The following is a 24,979-nucleotide window of genomic DNA, read 5'->3' on the forward strand; positions in this document are numbered from 1 at the left end:
AGACCTTGTAGTATCTGCCGTTTTTTAAAGTCCATTGACCAACATTTGCTTTCCTTGAAGACTTATTTTCAGAATAAATGCTCATGGATAAATTCAGTTGCTACAATCTCACCAAAATTATGCCTTCATCTTTCTGTTACAGTAGCACCCAGGAGCCTCTTCAGCAGTCAGTTCCCCCGGCAGCTTCGCCGCGGAGTGCAGGAGAGCCCTTGGAGAGCTCGGCCTCGGGCAGAGCGGGTGTGGCCGGCCTCACCACGGCTGCCGCCTTCAAGCCCGTGGCTGCCACCGGTGTTATCAAGTCACCAAGCTGGCAGCGCCCAAGCCAAGCAGGTATTCAAAGAAACCTCTCATGTCTCACTTTGTAAAGCTGGTACGATTAGGAAAATGTGCTCTTCAGTACATGGCAAAACTCACTTGGAAAACCTGTGGTCAAATAGCTGAGATTTTTAAAGGACTGTAAAAAATAGCCATAGCTACTTTTCTTTCTCGTGGCATCTCAAATGGTAAACGCGCTATAGTTACCATTTGTTATGACTTTAGGATTGAGCACTTCCTTATTTTCCAGATGACTCAGGAAGCAAATGTTGAATTCTAAATTCAGGGTCTTAATTTGTAATACACTATATTGTTGCAAGGTTATGTTTGAGAGTATAGCAGCTTGATTTTCATGATACACACAAATTACAATAACAGAAACACTAATTTCCATCAAGTAACTGCTGAAGAAAGGATTTGCAGTTCTAGTTAAAACTGTAATGCAGGAAGGGAAGAAGGGCACTGTGCTGGAAAGGGAAATGTGTACATTAGGGGAGGGGACAACTTGGGTTCAGTCCCTAGGCCTGTATTCACATTCACTTCCCCAGATAAATAGCTCTAAGTCAGGTAATTTCTCTAAGCCTTCATTTCCTGACCTGCAAAATGAAGGAAGGCTAAATTATTTTCTCTTTCTCCCAACATAAGCAAAATGTAAGATTATGCGATCCAGGGACTTAGTGGAAGACGGGCTGCCTTTTCAGTGTTCTGCGGCCCATCTGCAGCCCTCCCCAGTGCTCTCCGCTGTCCCTGGGTGACCTCTCAGAAATGGCCCAGCCATCATCAGTGTGTGGAGTCCTCCTGCTGCTCTGCGTAGCCTCAAGCCCGTGGACCTGTTTCCTGGTGGCTCCTCAGATGCAACCTGCTTGAAATGTCGTTTCCTGTGTCTGGCAGTGGCACGCGCCTCCCCTACCAGAAGGAAGAGGAGGAGGGGCTAGCCTCCGGAGTCCCACGGGAACTAGCACTTGGTGATTCCACTTCTTGGGGTGTCTTGAATTTCTTCTCTCTCCTCCTTGTCATCAGAGCCACTGCCTTGGCTTAGTCCCTTCTAACCAGCTCTCCTGACTCCCCTCCTTCCAGCCCGACCTCCATGCTGCACTATGCAGTCTTCCCAAAGCTCTGATTGACCTGGGTCGCTGTCCTGCTGCCACAGGTGCTGCCACATCGTTGCAGAACTAACTTCTTAGGCTTCTGCTGAGTTGTAACCTGTACCTGGTCACACTAAACCGTCTTCAGTTACTGAAGCGTGTCTGTTACCATACTTTTACAAGTTCTTGCCTCTGTATGGAATATACTTCTTCCCCGAATCCTCAAACTTCTCACATTTCCTCATCAAGTTTCTCTTGTACCTGCACTCATACACAAGACAAATACTCAAAATGTCATGTCTATGTGTTGACTGCTTACTATCCTTTAGGACTGTTTTTGAAGTTGTGAATTTTAATTGACTAGTATATTTTTGTTTTCCACAGTATTTAACTATGTCAGGCATGATGTCTTATGTATTTATTTGTTCCATGGTATTAAAATATATATAAGCCCTTTATTATTATTTATCTCCAGAAAGTAGCTGTTTATATCATTTATTTCATAGAACATGAACTGTATGTTGCTAGTTTTCCAAAGAAATGAGAAATATTTATTATTGGAGATAAAAAATTAGCAAACACATGTAATCTTAACAATTAAAATTAAAAGCCTTCATGGGTTTAAAAAATCTTAAATGGGCGGTAGACATTCTGCCACGAAGTGGAGACGCCAATTAGGATACCTGCGTCCATGTTGGGATTCCTGGATTTGAGTCTGGGCTCCAGCCCAATATTCCGGTTTCCTTCTAATGGAAGCCTTAGGAGGGAGCAGTGCCAGCTCAGGTAGCTGAGTCCCCGCCACCATGGCGGGAGGCGTGAACTGGGGTTCCATTACCAAGCCCCCGCCCATGGGGCACTGGGGAGCAAATCAGAAGATGGAATCTACTTCTCCGCCTATAAGTCCCTCTCCCTCTGTATCTTTCTTTGTTTTTCAAATAAGCAAATGAATCATGATGGCAAAAACATAATATTCCAACTGATATCATTAGCTCTTGAAATTTCTGGACTATTAATGTAATTTAGTCACAGCTGCTGCCTTGAAAAATGCTGATAGCATTAAGCTTCATGTATTTTTAATTCTTTCCATTTATGTGAAGGCTATGTGATGATGCAAATTTACTGTAATTGTTCTATGTGTGCATTTGAATAGAGACAATAACTTTTTAAAAAATGGTCTGGTAGGGTAATTAGAAGCTAACAGGAGAATGTTTTGTAAAATTGTGATGAAATAGGGCCAGTGCCATGGTGTGGGAGGCTGAGCACCCTCCCGTGGTACCAACATCCCATATGGGTGTTGTTTCGAGTCCCAGGTGCCCCACTTCTGATTAAGCTCCCTGTTTGTGGCTTGGGAAAACGGTGAAGATAGCTCAAGTTCTGGGGACCCTTCACCTGCATGGGAGACCCAGAGGAAGATTCTGGCTCCTGGATTTGGATCAGCTCAGCCCTGGCCATAATGGCCATTTTGGGAGTGAACCAGGGAATGGAGGTTACCCCTCTCTTTCTCTCTGTCTCTCTCTCAGTTTCTCTCTCCTTTTCTTTCTAACTCTACCTTTAAAATAGAAATTTTAAAAAATGGTGATAAAAGACAAAATAGTTGATGTGTAAGCTAAAAGAACGATCAAGTACTTGCACAATGGAGAGGAAGTTTAGAAGTTTATAACCAAACTACTGCTCTGCCTCTAAAATTCAAGTGGAATTGGACCGCCTAGATAATACAGTACAGCAAAATGACCACAAGAGGGCAGCAGATTGCTTTCCTTGCTGAGTTCAGTTTAATTTAGTGGAATAATCAAAACAATCAAACCACAAAAGCTAGAATCATGATTTACATGGTTCATATTTAAAAGATTTTTTAAAAAGAAAATATAAATGAGCAGAACTGTAACAGTATGGGGCATTTTACATTATAAAAATAGAGGGAAAATATTTCCCCAATGTGAAATCATAATTAAATCATACCACAATCATGGGCTCTAATCAGCAAGTCTGTCTTAGCTTTTATAATTTATCTTACTCAAATTATATGAATTTTCAATTCATATCAGTGTGTTATATTAAAGTTACTTGTTTGTGTTATAAAATTATAAATAGATAAAATTTGCAGCTATCCGAATTACTCTACCCTCCCTAAAGATATATACCACATTAAAACAAGCCTCAGAATCTACTGTTTGTGTTTTATAAATAGTTTTAAGAGTTTCTTATTGCAATTCACAAGTCGTTTTGGCTTGGAGGATGAGCACTGTCTGGTTATTGGTATTTGTGTTCTTTCGTATTCTTTACTACCCAGCTGTGACTGAAGGGACAGACAGGACAGGTGAGTGACTGGGCCGGGGGCAGCCGAGATAGGGCAGGAATGCAGGGGCTCAGCTCCTCTTGCGTTGGAAGTTCAGGCCCTTTTTCTTGGCACCTTATGCCATTACTGTAGTCTTAGTGAACAAAGAAATTTTTAAAAATGAATGAATGTGATCCTTCTCACCGTTGCATGACACAGAGATCACCAAGAAATGACTCGTGCCACTGGTGTCACTTTGTAAACACTGTCGCGATAGAGTGGATCGAACTACAGCCAGTCAGTGGAAGCCTGGGACCTGCTTAGTGCATCCTGAAATCCCTTGATGGATTCCTGACAGAGTTATTAAAAATTTTAGATACTTAAAAATATCAGAGTATTTTAACATAATATATGGACATATCAAATATAGGTTTTTTTAATGGATATGATTGTGTGTGTGTGTATCTGTCTTTTCAGTAAGATGGTAAGGTGTGTTTCTCATTGTGTCTTCTAATACAAGAAAGGTAATTTTACCATGTTTTTGTCTGTAAGCTGAATGAAGGCTAAGGTAGTTTTGAAATTGTCCCCTGCGCCCAGCCCACCCATCAGAGGCTGCGTTGCTAGGGCTCGTGGAAGTTTGCAAGCCCACCAGTGTAGTCTTTCCTGGGTTCCTGTGAATGCCCTGAAGTCCTGACTTTAAATCCCCCAGCATGTCACGTGTGGTGTCAGATAGCCAAGGTCACGCTCCTGTCCTTCGGGAGCAGAGCAGCACGGCTCGAGCTTGGCCAGCGGCAGAGTCGGCGTTATGGACTGCATTCTGTTGTTCCGGTGGCGCTGTCAGCTCTGTGTTTTTATCAACTATTTTCTTTGTCATATACCACCACACACTCACACTCACACGCCTGCCAACGACTGGCAAATGAGATAGATATTTTTTATAATACAGAAGGTTCAAAAGCTCCTAGTTTGGATTCAGGTGTTAAGGTGGAACGTAACCAGAGTCCAAGCTTGAGGTTGTGTGAGGCTGTGACTCCTGCTGCCTGCTGGCGCTCTGTCTTTGGTACAGCTTCCACAGTGGAGATGCTAGAATCCCTGTAGAAACATCGATTTGACTCTTAAAAAATGCATAGAAGATGAGGATTTTTTCAGGATATTGGATATGTGCTTTTAAAATTTATGTGATAGTTGTATTTGCATGTATAATATATTTTTATGCTTGAAACCTTCATATTACGTGCTGTTTATAAGTGCTTAGACAAATTCTGCATATTTAACGGTAGAAGTTCAAAACATGTTCATGTATCTGTATATGCATATATATAAATATATTTGAACTAATTTGCTATGTAATGCTTTTCCCAGATTCTGAGTAAGTTATGGATATCAAATAAGGTAGATTTAGTTAGGTATGTATTACCAATTATAGTATAATATTTTCCATAAATCCAAGTTTCAGCTCATGAAGTGTCAGTCATGTTGGAGTGTGTTCATCTTCTGGTTTCAGTCTCACCATATTGAAAATGAGAATTGTTTCTCTAGAATAGAAGTTGTGTACCGCTAAATCTGCCTGCGTTGTTTATTGAGCCTAGTTTTCTGTTGGTGGCGGCCCTGTCTCCTGAGGGAAGAGTTTTAGAAAACTAGAGTTTCTGAGACCTTAGCTTTTAAGTGTTGGGACCGGCCAGGCGATGTGATATGGATCAGACGAGGCCACCGATCTCCCGCATGCGGCTGTAACCAGTGAGATCAATGCGGCTGATCTGAAAAAAGGCTGCTTAAAGCAACGGATGAGAGATTCTCTCCCATTCTTTCTATATCTAACTTTTTCAGGTAAAATAAATGAATAATTTTTTTAAAAATAAGGATGAAAACATATGCCCTCTTATAATATTGTTGTGAAAACTAACTAACATAATACATATTGATGTGTCTGGTACATGGAGAAATTTTGTTATTCTTTATTTCTGTTCTCATTTTAACATTAATAATTTATATTATTACTAACAATGGTTTTCATCTGCTTGAAAAAAATATTTTGAACTTTCTAGATTCTTCCTTTTTACGGATTTATTTATTAATTCAAAAGTCAGACTTACAGAAAAACAGTGGGTAGAAGGGAGACTGAGAGAAGTAAGAGAGAGGGGGATCTTTCTCTGCTGATTTACTCCCCAAAGAGCCGTGTGGGTAAGGGCTGGGCCAGCCAGCGCCAGCGCCAGGCGCCCTTTCAAGGTCTTCCTGGTAGCTGTAGGGCCCTAAGCACTTGGGCCATGTCTCACAGCGTTTCTCAGCCATCGGTAGAGAGCCAGATCCAAAGCGGAGCAGCCGGGCACTACCTGCTGCCTGTTTGAGACGCCAGGGTCCGAGGCAGCAGCTTTACTTGCTGTACCGTAACATCAACCCTGTGTTTGGATTCTTAACGCAGCTTTCCGTTACCTTACAGACTTCAGCCAGCATGCTCCAACCTCATGGTGTATTACTTTCTCATATTCGCTTTAGTTCAGCCACACTAAAAATCCATGAATTCATGCCATTACTTGGGTATACACCTTTGTGCTTTGCAAAAACTCTTTTATCTTGTAATACTTTTTTCATGTCCTGTACCCCTAACAAACTTCTATTCACCCCTGAAGCCCACATGTCACCTTCTCTACAGAGCTTCCCGGAGCCCTCTAAATAGTTGCGTTTTCTTGCTGTGTGTTCCTACAAAGTTTTGTTTATGTCTTTATCATTGACATTCACTGTGTTCATTTTAATTGTTTACATATGGGTCTTTCACTACTGTTTTTATGTCCCCTTAAGGATAGGGAGCAAAAGTCACTAATCTTAGTTTTATAGCCCCACACAATACCTGGCACAGTTTATGAGCCCTCAATAAATGTCCTGAAAGTGTCGGTGATTGGCAGCTTGTCTTACTGCGGAAGTCAGAGTCATCGAACTTATTGAAGGACATCTAATTCAATTGTTAGAATATCCTTCTGTCCTCCTATGGGCTTCAAATGTCTATTGTGGTCATTGAAGAAAGGTGGAAATACATACTGTTCATGGAGAAGGGAAGCCCACTCACTCGGGATGTGAAACTCCCATGAGACTTAGCAATTGTGAGTGTTGGCAGTAGGATAACTAATACTGTGTTATTGTCAGAGATTTTAAGAAATGAGTAACAATTGTTCTAAGGGCCTATGATAACAATTTTTCTTCCCTCACAGAAAATGAGAATTTATGACGTGTAAAGAACCAAGCAGCATTGCATGGCAGGACGCTTAGGGCTGTGTTAGCACACAGTGGGCAGGTTCATTGGGAAGCAGAGCACCAAAACAATGCAGAAAAGCCAGTAGACTGCAAGTCCCAGGTCAGAAGGCAGTGAGGTTTGTATCAATGGAAACAGGAGACCGGGTAAAGTTCCAAGGATGCAGTCTTGGGGTAGAAAATATATTTTGTGTGTAACAAAGTCTCATTTTAGGAAAGACTAGAAACTTAATGATTGTACCTGAAGAAAAATCATGTTGTGAACAGAAGCCTTAAACATCTTTAGAAAGAGACCACATGGTGGAGAGAACGAAACACGTAAACCTCGGAGAGAATTTGGCTTCTGAAAGGGATGGCAAACTGTTTAGGATTGACTAGTGGTTAGGGAAAGGTGGGTGCGTGTGTGGGGGCCTGCTCAGAGAGTCTGGACTTGGTGCTGGAAAGGAGCTATTTAAAAACCTGTGAGCTGGGAAGCAAAGCTTAGACTGGCATTATTCAAAGATCCTCAGCCGGGGCGGGGGAGGGACTCTGCCTAGCCTTAATGTATTTGGAAGATCACTATGGATTCATTTAATGCAGAGGTTAGGCTTGGGAGACTGTTTAAGAAGTTGTTGAGATAATCCAGAATAGGTAACATGATAGTGAGTATCATCCCTGGCAGGGACAGGAAAGGGAGTGACAGAACCGCAGGGTACTCGCACTTGAGTCACTGCTGGCCCAGGAACAGGACTGCAGTCTGTTAAAACCCTGGCATCTCGAAGAAACTAGACTGGGCTCTGAGCAGTCTGGGCCATAGCACAGAAAATAGAATGAACGTAGCTTTATGTCTTCTGTGCGGTGTAATTTGTCCAATATAGCGTATAAACATGGCTTCATTGTATCTTGTACTATACTTCCACTTTGAGAAATAAGTTGAAGCTTACTTGTGTAACATAATTATGATGGGTATTGATATTTGTTCCATATGTTTATGCAAGTTTATGCAGCCTTTCCTCAGGTGAGTGGGATTTATTTCATTATTCATAGTTGCAAATGTGAGATTGGCAGCCTTGCTTGATTCTCATTATGTTCTTTGGTTTTGCAGAAAATACTGTATAGCGTGTTGCCATGGAAATAGACATTTTAGTTTACTTGTTTGAGAGAGAGGGAGCAAAAGAAAACTTCTCTGTTCACTGGGTCTCACCACAGGTCCCTGCATGACTGCAGCTGGGAGCAAGCAGTGCGGCCTAGGCCTCCTGTGTGGGTGACAGGAGCCCGGTTACCTGAGCCGTCTCCCCTGCCTTCCAGGGGTTCACTGGCAGGAACCTGGCACTAAGAGCAGGAGTCAGGGATCAAGATAAACGCTGTGTAATTGCTGGGCTGCGTGCCTGCTCTGGACATAGACACCTTGAGCTGCCTGTGTCTTCCAGCCGTTGGTCGGAAATGAAATTATCTTATTGGTATATAATTCAGAAAACTTTAAGTGCCAAAGTCTTTCGATTTTTGAATTAATTACAGAGTTTTTTCTCCTTCTCACTTTCACAGTATGTGGATTTCAAGCCCATCTGTAACGATGATAAATAAATACGCTAACACTGTATCTATAATAATTACAACCTGTTCCTGCCTCTCAGTTCTTTACTGAACTGCTTACCTGGTGCCTGGGATTTGCTTTCTTCATTATTTCTTGTCATTAAACTTTGCCAACATAAAAGCAAATAGATGACCTATTTCTTATTCAAAATATTAAACTGTATATGAGCTCATGTCTAATCAGACATTTTCTACAGGAAACAATATCACTTTATTTCATAGGGCTATTTGAAGCAGAATTGTGTGTGTTCTTTTCCAGCAGTTAGCGTTGTCCAGCAGTGAAATCTTGGCTCTCTTTAATCGCGTTGCTTATGATGTGTCACAATAATGCTACAGAGGGGGAACAGCAGAGGTCTTCCATCTGTTAAATCAGATGTTACAACAGCTGGGGCTAAGCCAAACCCACACCAGGAACCAGGTAGTCCTGTTCAGATCTCCTACGTGGTTGTTGGGACTTAAACCCTGGAGCTCTCTGCTCCTGCTTCCCAGGAACGTTAGGAGCGAGCTGCATACCCAGAGAGCTGGATCAGGAGCGGAGCAGCTGGGACTCAGACCCATCCCATTAAATCTTACACACTAAACTCCAAACTGAGTGCTGTTTACTTTCACGTGCCCTAATATTGGCCAGATGTGGTAGATTTTTGTTTTTTACTTTTATTTATTAAATGTGTCCATGGAGACAGCCATTAATTTATTTTGATCAAATGAAAAACAGAAAATAACACAAACTTTTAAAATATTTTGTTCTATTTTTTAATTTTATGATATAATTCCGTAAGTTCTGGGATTTCTCTTAGCCTTTCCCCAAACTCTACCCCCTACACACTGATTTCCTCTATATTATGACAATAGTTTGGTCCTTCATTAGCAGTCCTAAATCCATCATTCTGCTATTTAAGTCTATCCTGACATTGCGGAGAATGGACAATGGCAGAGAATCCATCATCCTATTGTCAAGATATAGTTAACAGTTTCATTGGGAATCCACCTTTGATTTGGAAATAGAGATGCATACTGCATTGTATCCTCACATCTGGATATGATAGTCTCTATTGAATAGTTACTATACATCCCTTTATATGAAAAGCCATAAAACAAAATCAACAACAGGAATAAAGTTAAAAATTTTGCAACAGCATGAAGTTAAATAACTACTGAATGATTGGTGAGAACATAAACTTTTAAAAGAATTTTTTTTTTTATTTGAAAACCAGAGCGACAGAGGAGGAAAAAGAGAGAGAGAAATCCTCTGTCCTTTGGTTCAAATGCCAAATGCCACAGTGATTCTGGACAGGGCCAGGATGAAGCCAGGAGCCAGGACCTCCATCTGGGCCTTCCCCTTGTTTGGCAGGGCCCCAGGCCCTTGGCCATCATCTCCTGACTTCCCAGTGGTTAGCAGATGGATGGATGGGAAGCAGAGCAGCCAACTCTGACTAGTGTTCTGATAATGGGATCCAGTGTCACAGGTGGTGGCTTTACCTGCTCTACCACAACACTGGCCCCCACACATACTTAGTTTTCAAAATGAATATTGGGATGACCTAAGCTGTTGCACCCTGATATCAGAGATATTCATCATTTCCGTTTGGAAATTTGGAACCCATAAACACAGTGGGCAACTTAAAAGACAAAAAACTGCCTCATTTGCAGTACAGTGGTACACATCATGGATTAGTAGTTGTAAAGTTTTTCTGGTGCTGGTGGTGGTGATGGTGGTGGTGGTGGTGGTGGTGGTGGTGGTGGTGGTGGTGGTGGTGGTGTGTGTGTGTGTGTGTGTGTGTGTGTTTGTAAGACTTTCAGTTTTAAGATCGCATAGTAAAACAGTATCACTAAGATTTTAAATTAAAGTGAGCCTGAGAGATGTCAAAAGAATTGACCAGCGTCCTGTACTGAATTGAAGCCAGCCATTATTTTCTGAATGCTTTTCTGGATCATAGATAGCATCAGTGGATACAGGCGAGGAGGACAGATTTTCAGAGTGGGCAGGAAAGGATTCTGGACTTGACTAGGAGAAGGAACTGACTAGCAACTGCTAGGATCCATTTCAAGTCACATTGCTTTGCACCTAAATTCCATCTTTGGAATTTATATCACTTAGCTAAGAATCCAGATAATGTAACTCTTTGTCTCACTCTCTGATGTAGCGTAATGGGTGTGTGGTGTTTTGTTGTTTTGTTTTGAGGAAAACTCAAATATATGTGTGAGATTTGATTAGATCAAAGACTGAGTAATGTGCGCCCCAGTGTAAGTGGACATAAATTCTATCTTTTATTTGAAATGTGAAGGAGATAGGGGTGAAAAGGGAAATTACAGTTTCTACAACCATCCCAAATTTCATTGTAGGCTTTGCACTACAGTAATAAATCGGGATAACTAGATTTGTTTAGCTAAGATGGATAGATTTATTGGCTCCATTTTAAAATTTTATATGAATAAGTAAACTGCTACCAGTTTATGTATTTCATGTCTTCTAATGGTGTTTTACTGCCATCTGCTCCCCTGCATTTTGGCATCATTAAGCTAAGCAGTCCTCTTGCCATCAAGGCCTGAGTAGAGCTATCCATAGTCACGACGGGTGTGAAGCATGAAGACCTGCTCTCTGTGCTGGTAAAGCAAGCAGATCCTTGTTCTACTTGTGAAGAATAATGGCTCTCAGATAAGAAAACGTGAAAGAAACAGCCATTAAGCTGCCTGCTTCCTTTTTCTCCAAATGTTCTTTTATTGGCATTTATATCCATGCTGGAAGCTTTCCAAGGCTGATACAAGTGCACATCTGTGCACGCTCTTCTTTTCCCCGTTTCTTTTTATCTCTGGATTAAAATATTAAATGTTTTATAAAGGAGGATATCTACTTTTACTCATTGATGTTTTTCATAAAGAATCATTACTTTTTATTAATTGATGTGCCTGTTTTAAGCTAGGGCTTGGCAGACGATGGCCCTTGGTTACATTGTCCAAGTGCTTGAGTTTTATCGGTAGAATTATTGGAGCACAGCTATGCCCATTTGTTTGCATATTTCCTGGAGGTGCTTTCATATTGCAGTGGCAGAGTTGAATAGCTGCACAAGAGTTCATAAGGCCCACAGTGGCTCCTTTATAGAAAAACTTATTGTTAACCATGTGTTAAAACCATGTGAAGAAGGGAAATAACATGTGATAATTCTACACAGGGACTGCAGATTTTATTGGGAGCCAAGAGCAGCTGGGAAGCACTAATCCCAAGCGGCAGCCTCTTCCCACTTTGTCTCTGTCACCCTCAAAGTGATTATCTCTTGAGCAGCATGTATCCTTTCTTGAATGTATCTCATACCAGAAGAATTCCTAGATCTGAAACATTTGTGAACACACTTCAAAAAAAAGTTCATGGGAAAATAGAAATAAGATAAATTTATTTTGGTGCAAAAAGATGTGCATCTAGAGATTGTTATCATAATATACATTTTCTATGAACTTTTTAAAGACCTCTTTGTATATTATCGAAGTTGTTATCAAATAAGTGGATGCTTTCTTTTTTAAACAGGTAGGTAAAATCTGTCCGACTGTGATTGTAATGGATCTAAATGAAGCCTTTTAAGCTTCAAGAAGCTGTAATAAAAATAGGCCTTGACTTCGATCTGTGTATTTTACAGCATCTGATATTTCGCCTTTGAGACGTTTTAGATTACTTGACATAAGATTTTTTTTTTAAATATTTTTTTCCTTTCTGCTTCATGTTATGTTTTGCATTGTATTTTGGCCACCCGATTCTGTTTATGTGAGTGAGTAAAATATGTAATAACTTTTCATTTATTTCTGAAGTTAGACTATCTCAAAAATATAATAGATGAAAGTTGAGAAAATGATAAAAGCAAATTCATACATATTTTATGTTATTTGTCTTGCCAGAATTCAGATGCATTGTGAGTATAAAATACTTGAATGTATGTCCTTAACAGATTTCTCATTGAAATATGTGCAGAATTCTACCATTTGAATGCTTCAAATACTCAGTGCAGAGAATCTGTTCAAGTTTATTGATGATCCCTTTTAGTTTCTCAAGTAGTGTATCTTGCTTTAGTTTTACCTCTTTATGTTCTTTGACTTTTGTTTTATCTTAACTGTTTGTTCCTTGCTGTGGTTGGCTACTGGACTTCTAAGGACTTATTTTCCCATTATAGAATTAGAAGTTAAAACAGTAGTATTAAGATAGACTGATTAGAAAATACTGTGTATATTGTGATAAAAGAATAACTTTTCATTTTTAGTTGAATGGCGGCAAAACTGGATGAATTAAGATCTCTATTTTGAAGGCACATATTAGATTCATTTCACTTGTAACTCTGAGTGGAGATGTTCTATGTAGAGTTAATTAATAGTGAGGAAAAGCCGACTCTGCATATACTGAATTTTGATGATGTGTGATATAAGAAATTAAAAAGACAACGGAACCTAACCGAAGTCCCCACACTCACTGTAATTAAGACACTCAAGATCCAGTATAATCCAAGTTCTTAAAGTTGAAAGTCTGGTTGCTAATGGAAGAAACTAACCTCCTGAAGTGGCAGAAATATTTGATACTTAGCCTTGGGTGCACCTGTTCCAATTCTTTATGGCAGACATACCAGCATTCTCCACTGCTTAGAGAAATGATAATAGTTTAATCTGTTCAATTTTACTTTTGATCATCGAGTTTTAAAAAAAATCCTTGATTCCATTTAATAAAAGCTACACAAACCCTGTCAGAACATCCTCTGATCCCAGATCTTGGCTTAACTTTCTCCATTTTTATTGGATATGATTTCATGCTTGGATTATTAAGAGTAGGCGGTTGTTTCTGCTTTCAACATAAAGGGCCTGACAGACAAAATGCACAGATTCTAAGCTTCTCTTGGCCACCATCTGTCTGAGCTGGTTAGGGAAGGGGCAGAGAGGAAAGCTCTTGCTGTATGTGATAGTATGCAAACATGTTGCCATCCCTGCTGCCCGATTTAGGATGTGTAAAATTTCTACCATACTTGGGAGAACATACTCTCTGAGATGTTGAATTACAATACATTTTTTCCTGCAGAGTGCCAGAATGTCACTTTGATGTTGCCCAGTTATTTATACAAGCACACATTAGCTGCACTGGTTTTCACAGGAACACTCCCTGCTGTCAAGCCAGTTGTTTTTCACACCATAAACTCACATGCTTCTGTCTTGTGGGGACCCTTACTATTCTTTCCTTTTGGGGGAGAGCATTAGAGTTAGTTGGTGTTTTCAATATTAGTCCTACTTTGTCTCAACGAGAATGAAATATTACAATTTTTTTTTAGTAGGAAACCAACAAAAGCATTTTATGATTCTCTGTAGAGTTGTCCCAGTGATTTTGTTGCTGCCTTATTTGGGTACAGACATTTTAGGGGATGTGCTCATATTTCACCAGTGTGCAGGCTGTACAACAAAATGGGTCGAGTATGTGAATCTACTTGGTCCTTAGCCAAGTATTAAATTTACAATCATGTTTCTTTTTTAAGCAATTCTATTACATTTGTCTCACAATGAAAAGAATCTAGCTTCATATGTGTGTATTTTCAGAAAACTTTTAAATGTTAATTATAGTGGTTAAAAAGTGTGAGAAGCCAAGTTGAGGCAAAGAAACTAATGTATTCATAGGGTACTGATCTTGTACAGAATGCACGATGAGTTAAAAGTGAAGTTATAGGTCCGACACAGTAGCCTAGAGGCTAAAGTCCTCACCTTGCATGCACCAGGATCCCATATGGGTGCCGGTTCTAATCCCAACAGCCCTGCTTCCCATCCAGCTCCCTGTTTGTGGCCTGGGAAAGCAGTTGAGGACACCCCAAAGCCTTGGGACCCTGCACCCACATGGGAGATCTGGAGGAAGTTCCTGGCTACTGGCTAAGGATCGGTGTAGCTCCGGTCGTTGCGGCCACTTGGGGCATGAATCATCGGAGGAACAATCTTCCTCTCTGTCTCTCCTCCTCTCTTTACATATCTGACTTTCCAATAAAAATAAATAAGTCTTTAAGAAAAGAAAAGAGAAACAGGTAAAAAAAAAATTTCAAGTGAAGTTATTAGGGACCCCAGGGCAAATTAAAAGTAGTGGTTCCATACATCATCCCTAAATTTATTCGAGCAGACACAGTAAGGACATTAAGATAGCAGAGATCATAGTATCACCATCCCCTTCTCAGAGCTGTCCCAGAAATCAGTATCTAGCTAGAGGAGATCATATATGAGGAGACCTGCCTTCACACAGCAGTGCCTGGCGAAGTACTTGGCATGGAATAGGTGCTTGATGAATGGCTCCATAGGAACATGGTTTGGGAATCAGTTCTCCACTGCCCTCTCTGTTGGCTTCCCTGCTGTACTGTCCTGGTTTTGTCCTTCCTCTCTTGGCACCTAGCATAGGTTACTAGCTTTCTGCCTGAGGAGCTCTTCTGTTTCCGTGTTGAACTGTCCATAAGCTGTGCCATTGGCTCAGTAACTGAGATCTCATCAATGTGCTGAGAACTCTGAATCAGTTCTTGCAGTCAGATATTTTTCCTGAGGTCATATATTTCAGATACTTAGGGAAGGAACCACAGGTACCTTAAACTTAAAAAAAAAAAAAAAAGAGCGAGACTTTTTGCTCTGTGAAGAAGGGACCACACGTGCTCTGTCCTCTTGTGTGGACTCATCCAGGGCATAGGGCCTGCCACACACATATCAGTTTCTACTTGATGAAGAGATAAATATCTGTGTTAAGTAAATGCCTCCCTCTTTCTAGCACTTACCCCACTCTAACTCAGTTGTTTATGGTCTGTTATCTTTTTTAAACTGCAGGATGTAAAGAAATGGTGTCTCTTTTTGTTGATTGCTGTAAAACCCAGAGTGCTGTTTTGTACACAGTAGCTTTCCAAAAAATACTTGTTGATTTTGTTGTTCTGTAAGTAACTGGGCACATCAGTTATCCTTTCTGAGCTTTATATTCTTGATATGTCTTTTGATAGAGAGACAGCTGTAAATGGATAGCTGGAGGCTTGATTTCTTCCACGTGAGTGTTGCAAGCAGTGGCAAGATGGAGGCAGTTGTAACTGAGAGAGTGTAATAAATGGATTTTTTTAAAATCCTAATTCATACTGAGTTAGAAGATATATGGTAGGAGATTAATGCTTGTACACACCTGTGAATATGCTATGTTGTGTGGGAAAGGGGAATTAAGGGTGAAAATGGAATTAAGATGGTTTATCAGGTGAACTCAGGATAAAGAGATTATCCTGGTGGGACCCAACATAAATTGCAAATGTTTCTGAAAGTGGAAAGGGGAGAGTCCAGGTGAGTCCATTTGGAAACAAACTTGATCTGCTGTTGTTGGCTTTAAAAGTGGCAGAAGGGGCCATGACCCAGGGAATTCCAGTGGCCTCTAGAAACCAGGAAATATATTTCCCCCAAATATTCAAAAATAAATTCCTTCTTTCCCACACTGTTTTGACCCAGCACTTCTCGAGGAGAACTGCTAGATAACAAAATTAATGGTTTGCTAAAGTATTAAATAACAATAGGAAACTGGGCCAGAAGATAATTATTTAAAACTGACTAGTTAAGGGAACTTTTAAGTTTGATCATGATCTATGGTTGTGCTTTTTTAAAAGAATACTGATTGTAGAAGTCATCCTAAAATTATATAGAATTTTTTCAATATAGTTCTGCGGTAGCTGGTGAATCAGTAAGATAGAAATGAAACATGTTCATTTACAAAGTGATGACTATCAGAGGCGGGTTCTTTTCTTTCACTAAATTGTTCTGAGTTTTAAAATAGTGAATTGATGCGTTAACATCCTCTAAAGATGATCAATGTAGGTTTTTGTAATTGTGGAATCATTGTGAACTCCTGAATTTAAAATGTATCATATTATTTATACATCATATTAAATATGATATTGAGTTATATTATGATTTATCAATACTTGAATATTATAGTTCATTGTCATTAGGATACTTGTTAGAAGTCAAATATTAGTCAAGGACCCATCTGCTTCTTCAAGTCCATTTGGTAGATCTCTGACAGTCTGATTGGTTCCTTGTTTCTAATTTAGGAAGACAATCCATTTTCTCCTTCCTGTTGCTTTTTAGTCCCATCCTATTCTTTCCTTAAAGAAAGATTTATTGAGCCAAAACCAAGCATAGGGATTTAGCAGTGATCAGAGCCGACAGTGTCCCTGTTCTCAGGTTATGGTGAGGCAGATCATTTACAGAGCGTGTAAGCAGTGGGCCTTTGGCATCGCTGCTCAATCCTGGGTTGGTATGTCCACATCCAGTATCAGAGTGCCTGGGTTCAAGTCCTGGCTCAGTTCCCACGTCTGGCTTCCTGCTAGTGCCGGTTCTGGAAAGCAGCAATCATGGCTGGAATAGTTGGCTGCTGGCCACCCACACGGGAGACCAGGATTGAGTTTCTGGCCCCTGGCCCCTGGCCCCTGGCCTCTGGCTCCTGGCTCCTGGCTCCTGGCTCCTGGCTCCTGGCTCCCAGTTCTTGCCTCCCAACTTCAGCCTTGGCCACTGTATGTATTGGGAGAGTAAACCAGCAGTTGAAAGTACAAGCGCTTTCCTTTTCTCTCTCCCTCTATGTATGTAAATAACAACACAGAAAGGAATGTCAGATATTAGAGATAGGGCTCTGGAGGAAGGAAAAGCAGCCAAGGAGCATAGGGAACTGCTGCTTTGTGTGGATGAGCATGGTTTTTTCTGCAAGGTGACCAGGGAAAGCACATTGTTAGTATGGCCCTTTTGGCAGAGACCTGAAGGAGATGGGGGAGCAAGCCATGTGAACAGCTCCAGAGAAGACTGCCAGGTAGAGGACATAGAAAATGTAAAGACCCTGAATTAGATCATTTTAATGACCTCAAGAGCTCCTTGTGTGCAGTGTATGGCAGGCAAGAGGTAGAATGACAGGCGATCAGGTGGGAGAAAACAGATCAGATTCTATAGGGAATTTAAGTGTGAATGTATGTAATTTTTTTTAAAGATTTATTTTGTTTTTTATTGGAAAGTCAGATATACAGAGAGGAAGATCTTCCATCCATTGATTTATTCCCCGAGTGCAATGGCCAGAGCTGTGCCATCTGAAGCCAGGAGCCTCCTCCAGGTCTCCCATAGGGGTACCAGGTTCCAAGGCCTTGGGCCATCCTGGACTGTTTTTCCAGGCCACAGGCAGCGAGCTGGATGGGAAGCAGGGTTGCCGGGATTAGAACTGGTGCCCATATGGGATTCTGGTGCATGCAAGGCGAGGACTTTAGCCTCTAGGATACTGCACCAGGCCCTAATATATGGAATTCTAAACCTTTAGAAGAAATTTTGGACTTACTGTGAGTTGGACAGGAGCTGTTGGAGCATTTTAGTAGAGAAGTAGCATGGTCTGGCTTCTGTGTTGGTGTCAACATGGAAACCAGATCTATTGGCAGTGAGTGCAAAGGATGATGGTGTCTCAAACTAGATGTGCTGTAGAGCTGAGAAGACATCATCCAGTTAGGATTTTTGTTCATGAGCAGTTCCCATCTCCAGGCTTGCTGTCGCGCTGAAGGACCCTGTGCATCAGTAGAAAAGCACTTCATAGATAGAGTCAAGGTACTTCACTGTAGACTAGATTAGCAGCAGTTGTTGTAACTTGTTTGTTCCTTAACATAACCGCCTACAACTCCAGTACACTTATGCTACGTTTACAAGTAAAATTTGCATAACGTAGGATTGTTTCACCTAATAGTCACTTAATATTATTTGAACCAAAGAATCAACTGATTAATTTCATGCCTTTTCAAGTAGAGTCTTAATGTGTGCATTATAAACGACTTTAAAATAGTTCATAGGTTTGGAATCAAAAGCCATTTGTGAACAGGAAAACATCAAAGAGCCCATGTTATTCTTAATATATTTTAAACACATCTGTTTCCACAGACCTTAGACAGTGTGCTGCTGGGGCACTCTATTGATCTTAACTTGTGGAACTCTCAATGGAAGCCATTATGTTCATAAACAAAGACCTTTTAGGGAGCTTAGCTATTTGTGAAGAACAGAACAAGTGGATAATTTCTAATTTTTATGTATTATGTAACACATACATAAAACTCCAGCACAGTTGCATACATGCCCTTAAGTAATGTACTTATGTCACCTATTGGTGCAGAGGTTATTTGAATGACAGGTAATTACCTACTGAGGAACTTGGAATGATTAGAAATTAAAGATCAGGATAAGATAACTTAAACTTTGTATTAGCTATAATTGCTGAATCTTTCATCTCCTAGGAAAAATGCAATTAAGATCTCTCTAACTAAAGAAGTTTCACCATGTCTTCCATGTTGTAAAAGTCTCCCCCAGAACAGCAAATTAATCAATATTATTTGACTTAATTTTTTTAAAAAATCCTTATAGCCAACTGTTAGTCTTTATCTAAAAATATTTTATTGCAATTGCTTTGCGGTAAATTAAACTTTACTTATTGAACCAAGGATTTGTATTGTTTCTTTGGATTCTCAGATGTATCCTGGTGATCAATATGTAACAACTGGCATCTCAGTGTAAAATGTATTCAGTATACTTTACTTGGTTACCTTGACAAATTTATATATTATATAATGAAGAATCATTCTAATGCACTGCTGCGTTTTTTCACTGAATTATATAATCTTGATAATCTTAGATTTTACATTCATGGATTTGAAAAATAAGGAAATAACCTTTAGCAGACAAACAGTTTTAAAATTAAAGAGATTCTCACTAACATTGCTGGTTTGGAATCATAGGGTTTATAGTTGAGTTTTGTGGTGCTGAAATACATTTGTTATGAAAAAAAAAAAGTTTTAAACAAGATCCCAGTGGGATAAAGATTACTCACCAAAAAAGCCAAATTTAATGAAAGTTACTCAAGATTCAGCTTGAAAAGGAAATCTGGAGTCAAGAACTAATTTCTTCCTACTGTTCTCATTAAGCCATTGACTCATTCATTAGAATAAGTCTCTTGGACTTTCTGTGACTTAAGAGTCCCAGTTTTGAAATGAGAATGAGTCACTGCTTCTGTTTAATTGTCATGCTAGAATTTAAAAGAAGAAAAAAATATCGAGTTTCTTTTTTTTTTTTTTGCTAGTGAAAGTAGATGATTTTTTTTTTTACCATGGATTCAATATATTTGAAGAATTTCATTCACTGTGTGTTTCCCGTGGCTTTCCTCTGTGTGGTATCACAGTTCTCTTTAACGTTGTAGAAGCAGGATTCACCTTGTGGCTCTCCCCATCTCTCAAGTCTTCACCTTCTTATGCCTTCCTATCCCAACGAATTCAAAGAGGCAGAAGTCAGGAGGTTGGCCCTTGACTGCTCCTAGATTACCCATTCTTGTGGCAGAGTAGTGAGAAGTACAGTCTGAAGACATGAAGCTCCCATTTATTCCCATGGGAAAGAGCTGTTACTTGGGAACTTGGTGATTAGTAAGGCCTACATAGCTCTGTGTGCAGGCCAGTGTGCTAGAAAACCACCACAGATGGAAGTGTGAGAATTTCCATCATAGTCAAAGTGGTGAATATGGAGAAATAGCAGAAACGAAGGCTTTTTCCCCCAAGACAGTAAAAGCAGTAGTTAGTTTAAAGGCTTTTTACATGTGTTTAAGATACAGTCACATGTTTTGCACTTAGGAAGGGCTTCTCATGTTAAATCCGTTCCCCACATACCTTCTCCTTGAGGCATGGGCCAGATGGATTATGTCCTCTTTTGCAGTGACTGATGGAGAATTACTGCACTCTTTTATGGCTAAAAGTGTAACAGTGACTTAGTACTTTGAGGCTTATGCATAGATAATGTGATAAAATGAAGACATATGGCAGATGAAACGATTTGACTGTCTTTGAGGTCTTTCAGATTTTCCAATTGGTAACTTTTCCCACTGTTTGAAATCCTGAACCTAATCAGTCTCTGTAAGTCATCCTCTAAAAGACCAAAAACATTTTTAAGGCAATTTGAAACCTTTTTAGTTGATTAAATAATAATTTTCCCATTGTACAGTTTTCTGATAGTGGATAGGAGGACTTTTGCAACCATTTTTTAAGTTAGTGCAGCATGTAGTACCTAGGGGCGCAGAGTATTTTGAACAGCTAGACAATAGAGGGATTCTTGTTTTGCTCCATACAGTTATGGTTGAGATTTTAGTTGTAGTGTTGATCAGGAGGACAAACTTAAAGGTTGTGGAACATTTTAGCACATTTAGTTTATGTTAGAGATTAAAGACCTAAGCCAGGCCCATGTGATAGAAATGGAAAAGAGGGTGCCAAATCAAGAACTGTGTTGTTAGCAAAGCTGAGGGTGAGGATGGATCAAGGATGATTTTTAAACAGTCACCTTACGTGCCTCAATGACTGCTTGCATGATCCACTTAGAAAATGTAATTGAAGGAAAGAACATATGAATTTGTTTTTCTTGGAGTTGTCTTCAGTGTGCTATGATATATTTGAAATTAAATCTGATTCATGTTTTACAGAGTTATCTAAATAACCAGATATGTCCCACCATCAGTATTTACTCCTGTTGGAAGTAGAACTATCTGCTTTGCCTACAGGAACTGATTCATTCATTTGTCATAACTCTTACTGCGTTGTAATCTTTGCTTTTTTCTTCATCTGTGTAATTATTACTCAGTCTCTCTGCCTTATCATAAATGTGAGTCAATGAGTGATATTCTACAAATTATTATTTGATTGTTAGAAAAGTTTGATTGTTCATGTTTTTCCTCACAGCACCTTCCACTGGAAAAATCTCAAGCAATGTGGCTTCCTCAGGCCCAGGGGCCCCAGTTGGCTCCGCTGTGGGTCAGCCCCAGCCGGGCGACCAGGATACGTTAGTGCAGAGAGCGGAGCATATCCCTGCAGGAAAACGAACCCCAATGTGTGCCCACTGTAACCAGGTCATCCGGTGAGTAACCTGTTTCCTGAACTTTTCCTGAAAATGCTTAGTACCAGTGCTGGTTTGTTTAAAACTGAAATATTTGATATACTTAACAGTGAAAGTGTTCTTGCTATAATTCTGAATGTGATATTACTGACATTAATACATATGAATATATGAGTATTTCCATTAGAATCTGTTTCAATGAACATTATGTCTGGGCTTTGTGAAAACTAAAATTACTGGTTGTGTCAGTTATGAAATCCTATCCAAACCAAGGAAAAAGAGTGATTAATATAGGTCTTCAGAGAAGTAAAAATATAAAACTTTAAGGAACCCTAAAGATCATTTATTCTAATTTTGTTGATTTACAGACTGTAAAAGTGAGCCTTTCATTTAGATGAAAGGAGTTAATAACACAAAATAAAAAGTTTCGAACCCCAGAAAAAACAGGATTGGATTTTCAGATAACTACATGGTGGAAAATGTAACTACCTGCAAACATGTTGCACGATGTTTCAACATATTAGCTTAGGTTACAACCTGCTTCTTGAAAATGTGTTTTGTTTAACTGGACAAGTTAACCTCAGTCAAATGATGATGGCAAAAAATCTCAGTGAATGGAGATTTGAGGTTTACTGTGTCAGCCAATGGACATTGGCAGGTGACATCATCCTTGGACCAGTGAATTAGACAGTATTTCAGAACTCTCCAAACCACTTGGACAGAACCCTCGGAATATGTACACATTGAGACTCTGGGTTGATATGAGGTGGCAGTTCCTCATCCCTGGGTACTGGGACATGTGGAAAGTCGTGAGAGGTTTCCCCCCCCTTTGTCTCTTTCCCTTCCCCCAGAAACAGCAAGAAGAAATAGCAAAATTGGAAACAGTGAGTTTACCGAATTTTCCCTAAACCTTGATCTTTCCCACTCTGATCAACCATGTCATCATTAAAAAAATAAAAATTAAAAACATGAAAAATATGTTTTGTTCAAATCTGACTTATTATCATTTAAATTGTAAGGAAAAAGGCTCAGAGATCTTAAGTAAGTGTACTATTCTTGAACTTATTAAATCCCTAGGCATTTTTAATAAATGGCTTTAATATTGAGTTGTAAGTATGAATGTGGATGGCGGATATCCTGTTAAAAATGCCTCACTGGAAGTAATAAACGATTACCCAAGCTCTCCTCTTTCAATTGGTCACATTTTGAAATAGTTGATGCTGGCTTCTATGAAATTGAATATTAGAGTAATATTTAACTTGGTTTCCTCCCTATAAATAATTATTGCTTCACATAGTATTGCTACGTAAAGTATCTACATGTTCCCGGTAGATAACCAACATTAATATTTTATTTCAGACTTAAAAAACAGAAAAGGATATAGAATGTAATGACAGATATTGTTTTTCAGAAATAAAATCATGATCTGGTATTTTCTGTGCTGTCATTTTTCACTTAAATTATATTTATCAGAATGAGTACCCACTTAGTGAGAAACAACCAGTAGTAGGAATTCTGTTAACCGAGTAATGAGCAGAAGGGGCAATTTAGTAGAGTTGTGAAGTCTAGTGCGGTATCTAATAGCCAGAATGCAGTCAGTAATATTTAACTGAAGATCATGTTCAGTTATAGATCCATTTATCTTAAAACCATCATGTCAGTTAGGTTAGAATGATTTTCCTAAAAGTTCTCCTAAGTTACTCCATTACAAAAATATTTAAACCAACATAAAATGTAGTCCAGTGCTGTCTTATCTTGGTAAATAAGGCAATGGTATTTTATTTCTACTTGTGATTGGTTGTTATATTTTAGGCCTAATATTAACGAAAGAAAAACTCTGATTTGTGATAGATTCCTTAAGTTTTAATACCCTGTTTACCCAGATTCATGTTTGGGGATCCTGCTTGTTGGATAAGAATATCTTTTATGAAAATAATCACGGCTGTTATTTGTGTGTGCTACTCTAAGCAAGTAGTTAGTGAATGAGTTAAAGTGGGAAACCACTTCAGTTGCTAACGCACATTGTCTGATTATGAAATTCTGTGACTTCTGTAATTGCCATCACCAGTAACTCTGAAAACCTTTCTTCATATAGAGAAATAATGAAGATCAAAGTAGAGGTTATATTCACTAACCATGCCTGCTGTGGTTTCAAATTTAGTACTAGACCAGGATACGATTTTAATGTGTGGTCATCCTGCCATGTGAAGTAAATATATGGTATGCTAATAAGGCAGCTCACTTATTGCTTCTTCATATGTAAAACTTTATATTGCTCTGGATTATTCAGCACTTTTTATTATTCAAGTATTGAAGTTTCATTTACTTAGGAAGTGAATGCATATGGGGATTAGTTCATGGCAGGATCACATAACAGTAATTAACATAGCACATTTGCCTGCGCTCAAATGCTGAAGCAGCTTGAAAAGATTGTGGTCATTTCAGAGAGCTACTCAAAGCACAATTCTAGTCCCTGGCCTCAGTGTCAGTATGACTGACGAAACCAAGGAGGCATTAGATCAAGTGACATTCCCTGGGACACCTGTTTGAACTGCCAGAGCTGGCTTGAATAATTTCAGAACAGTCTCAACTCTGGCATACTCTTGAGAAGTTTAAGATTTGTCATTTCTATTGTTGGTTTTCTATCATATAATTTATATTGTTTGCTTAATATTGTTTTGCTTTATATTGCTGTTTCAGTATTTCACATCTTCATAAAGGTTTTCTTTTAAAGGAACACTGAGCCAACTCTTGTGTTTTATTTTATTGGCTTTTTAAACAGGGTTGATTGCTTTTCAAAAACCTGGATGTTAGTACTGATCTGGTTGTCTTCTGATAGAACCTATTCGGTTTAAAACAGCCTGGATAGTTTTATCTGTGCCTCATGTTTAGAAAAAAAATGTTGGCTTATTTGAATTTTGAAAAATGTATGGATATTTTACAATACAGAGGCAAAATTTCAGTAGTTACAAATTGACAGAAAGTCATGTTATGAACTTCTACTGAAATTTGCAGTATTTGCTGTGGAACATTTCCAGTTCAATTGTAATTGGACTCTTGACTCTTAAGCTTGTCAACAGGTTGGTTTGGAGTGATGACATAACAGGACTCAAAGAAGGGCAGGCACTGGCCTAGTGGTTTAGATGACTGTCTCCAGCATTGTAGTGCATGAGTTCCCGCCCTCACTGCACTTTTGATCTTGCCTCTTGTTTTTGCTACATGGGTGATGCCTCGAGGACTTGGGTCCTGTGTCCCCATGGAAGACTGAGAATGAATTCCAGGCTTCTGGATTCAGCTGGGCCCCACTGCAGCTGTTGTGGGCATTTTAAGATGTTCCTTTCTGTGTTCTGTTTGCTCACCATCTCTTTCAAATACATAAAACTAAATAAATGAAACTTTAAAGCTAGAGATGAAAAGGAGAAAGAAAAAAAAAAGCTAGAGATGCATAGAAGATTAGCCTAATATGGCTCAAACTATGGCCACATGGGCGCATGTACATTCTAGCCTGTTTGTGGATTGTTAGATCTAGTAACATTAAATTCTGCTGGCTAATTGTATTGCTTTGAGGTCACAGAATGATCTTGTGTTTAGCTTCTTA

The 24,979-nt window shown here is 39.4% G+C and overlaps 1 protein-coding gene across 2 annotated transcripts in view; it reads left to right on the top strand.

Moving 5' to 3' along the window:
* Window positions 1-24,979, top strand: part of PDLIM5 (PDZ and LIM domain 5) — a 177,668-nt gene that overhangs the window by 136,766 nt on the left and 15,923 nt on the right. For both annotated transcript variants that reach the window (XM_040967188.1, XM_040967189.1), the window contains 2 exons: window positions 143-330; window positions 21,228-21,402. In XM_040967188.1, coding sequence (XP_040823122.1) covers window positions 143-330; window positions 21,228-21,402 — 363 coding nt within the window. The remainder of the gene's footprint in view (window positions 1-142; window positions 331-21,227; window positions 21,403-24,979) is intronic.

Source organism: Ochotona curzoniae, unplaced genomic scaffold (assembly GCF_017591425.1).
Source record: "Ochotona curzoniae isolate NIBS_2020 unplaced genomic scaffold, NIBS_Ocur_1.0 scaffold_4506, whole genome shotgun sequence".
Lineage (NCBI taxonomy): Eukaryota > Metazoa > Chordata > Mammalia > Lagomorpha > Ochotonidae > Ochotona > Ochotona curzoniae.